The sequence below is a fragment of the Etheostoma cragini genome, chromosome 19, assembly GCF_013103735.1.
Source record: "Etheostoma cragini isolate CJK2018 chromosome 19, CSU_Ecrag_1.0, whole genome shotgun sequence".
NCBI classification, from domain to species: Eukaryota; Metazoa; Chordata; class Actinopteri; order Perciformes; family Percidae; genus Etheostoma; species Etheostoma cragini.
Genome location: NC_048425.1, coordinates 1,228,811 through 1,231,136, shown reverse-complemented (window position 1 = coordinate 1,231,136; position 2,326 = coordinate 1,228,811). Strand labels below are relative to the sequence as shown.

General features: G+C 45.6%; 1 protein-coding gene across 1 annotated transcript in view; it reads right to left on the bottom strand.

Annotated features, from left to right (window-relative positions):
- The window catches only part of si:ch211-149b19.3 (protein phosphatase 1K, mitochondrial), a 7,269-nt gene that overhangs the window by 1,209 nt on the left and 3,734 nt on the right, over window positions 1-2,326 (bottom strand). Inside the window, exons 3-5 of the mRNA XM_034857322.1 lie at window positions 1,768-1,955; window positions 694-794; window positions 195-374 (exon numbers count right to left, since the gene is read on the bottom strand). Coding sequence (XP_034713213.1) covers window positions 195-374; window positions 694-794; window positions 1,768-1,955 — 469 coding nt within the window. The remainder of the gene's footprint in view (window positions 1-194; window positions 375-693; window positions 795-1,767; window positions 1,956-2,326) is intronic.

Sequence of the window (2,326 nt, the reverse complement as noted above, 5' to 3'; positions counted from 1 at the left end):
AGGTCTATATAAAGAGACTTCAGATACAGTATTAGGGGACCACTAAGGTCTATATAAAGAGACTTCAGATACAGTATCCGGCTCCTCTGGCTCCACCTACAGCCTGTAGTGCTGTGTGCAAAAATCCACCGCTCCCTGTTCAGATGCACCAATCAGGGCCAGGGGGGGCTGACTAACATATAGTACTACAGTACAGTAACCTGCGTACCTGCGTCTCTCGTCCTTGCGGTCCGGCGTGTGATCTTTAGTGAGCTTGTTGGCTCGTCCCTTCCTGCATAGCAACGCTCGGCTGTCGCCAACGCTGCCGACCACCACCTCCACGCCGTCGCGTAGCAAAGCGACCGTCGCCGTGGTGCCGGCTGTCACGAACGACGCTGGGGAGGAAGACGTTAATCACGACCGGGTATTTCAATCGAATAACAACCCAAAAAGAAACTGACTAACTTACATTCACTACTATTACTGTCAGGGCCCTCATACTCCTCTTCCGACTGGCTAGTAGTCCTTACCTAGGTACTGTCAGGGCCCTCATACTCTGCTCCTGACTGGCTAGTAGTCCTTACCTAGGTACTGTCAGGGCCCTCATACTCTGCTTCTGACTGGCTAGTAGTCCTTACCTAGGTACTGTCAGTGCACGTGCTCATACTCATATATGTGTGTGTGTGTGTGTGTGTGTGTGTGTGTGTGTCTCACCGTTGTTGAAGTAGCTGAGATGTGTATGCAGAGCCTTGTCGACGTCAAAAAAAGCTTTCTTTAAAACTTTCTCCAGGTCGTCGTCCTCCTCCAGAGCGTCTCTGCACAAAAACAATCACTTTAACATTTGTTAACGTATTACAGTGTAAAAGTTTCGGTAACACTTAACAATAAGGTGCAAAGAAAAATAGGTAGTCAATGATTAGTTACTCTTTCAAAAAGAGTAACGAATCATTAACTACCTATGACTGGTTACTGTTAAAGCCCGACCGATAAAGGACTTTTAAGGCTGATATCGATACAAATATTTGTTTTATTGTCAAAACCGAACATCAAAATATATTAAAGTTCTGATAAATAAAATGTATAAAAATACAAACTTAAGATATGAAACTTAAAATCCTTTGAACAAAAATACAGGGACGTTGTAGAGCGTCCTCTGGTGGACAGACTATGCAACGCCATCACTAACAGGGACGTTGTAGAGCGTCCTCTGGTGGACAGACTATGCAACACCATCACTAACAGGGACGTTGTAGAGCGTCCTCTGGTGGACAGACTATGCAACGCCATCACTAACAGGGACGTTGTAGAGCGTCCTCTGGTGGACAGACTATGCAACGCCATCACTAACAGGGACCTTGTAGAGCGTCCTCTGGTGGACAGACTATGCAACGCCATCACTAACAGGGACGTTGTAGAGCGTCCTCTGGTGGACAGACTATGTAACGCCATCACTAACAGGGACGTTGTAGAGCGTCCTCTGGTGGACAGACTATGCAACTACATCACCATCACTCATAACATGGTTGACCGTCCGTTTTTATGTTATTTTTTAAATGTTAATTTATGAATGAATATTACATTTTTTTTTGGGGCATTATAAATGCCGATCCCATAGTTCGGGAAAAGCCTAATATCGGCCGATAATATCGTGATATAATTACTGTTTTTTGAAAGAGTAAAGACAGATTAATTAATGACTAACTATGACTCTTCTTAAAACAGTAACTAATCAATAACTACCTAGTCTTTTGTGTACCTTATTGTAAAGTATTCAAACAAACATCCGACCTGATGAACTTCTCCATGAAGGTGCAGCAGTAGTCGGCGGCGTGCGGGCCGCCGTGGCCGTCGAACACGGCGAAGTACAGCAGGTCGTCATGGATACGGGCGACGCGGAGACGGTCCTCGTTCTGCTTCCTGAGACCCAAAACGGACGCGCTGCCGACCCGGGACAGACTCACCTGAGAGGGGTCGATTCATCAAGTCATCCATCTATTTATAAACGTATTCATCCGTGTAATCATCCATCAATTTATCACGTCTGTTCATCCATCACTCATTTATCCATTTGGCCCACTCATCCACTCATTCATTAACTTATTATTGTCTTTATCGACGCGTTCATCCATTTATACGTCTGCGTTATCTTTTTCATCCATGTGGTTTCACCGCCTCCTCACACGGGCCACAGACATCCAGCAGGTCCCCAAAAACCCTTCTGTTCATCCGTTCATGCACCGATTCATCCATTCATCCGTCGGTTCATCCATTCATGCACCGATTCATCCGTCTGTTCATCCGTTCATGCACCGATTCATCCGTCTGTTCATCCCTTCATGCACCGATT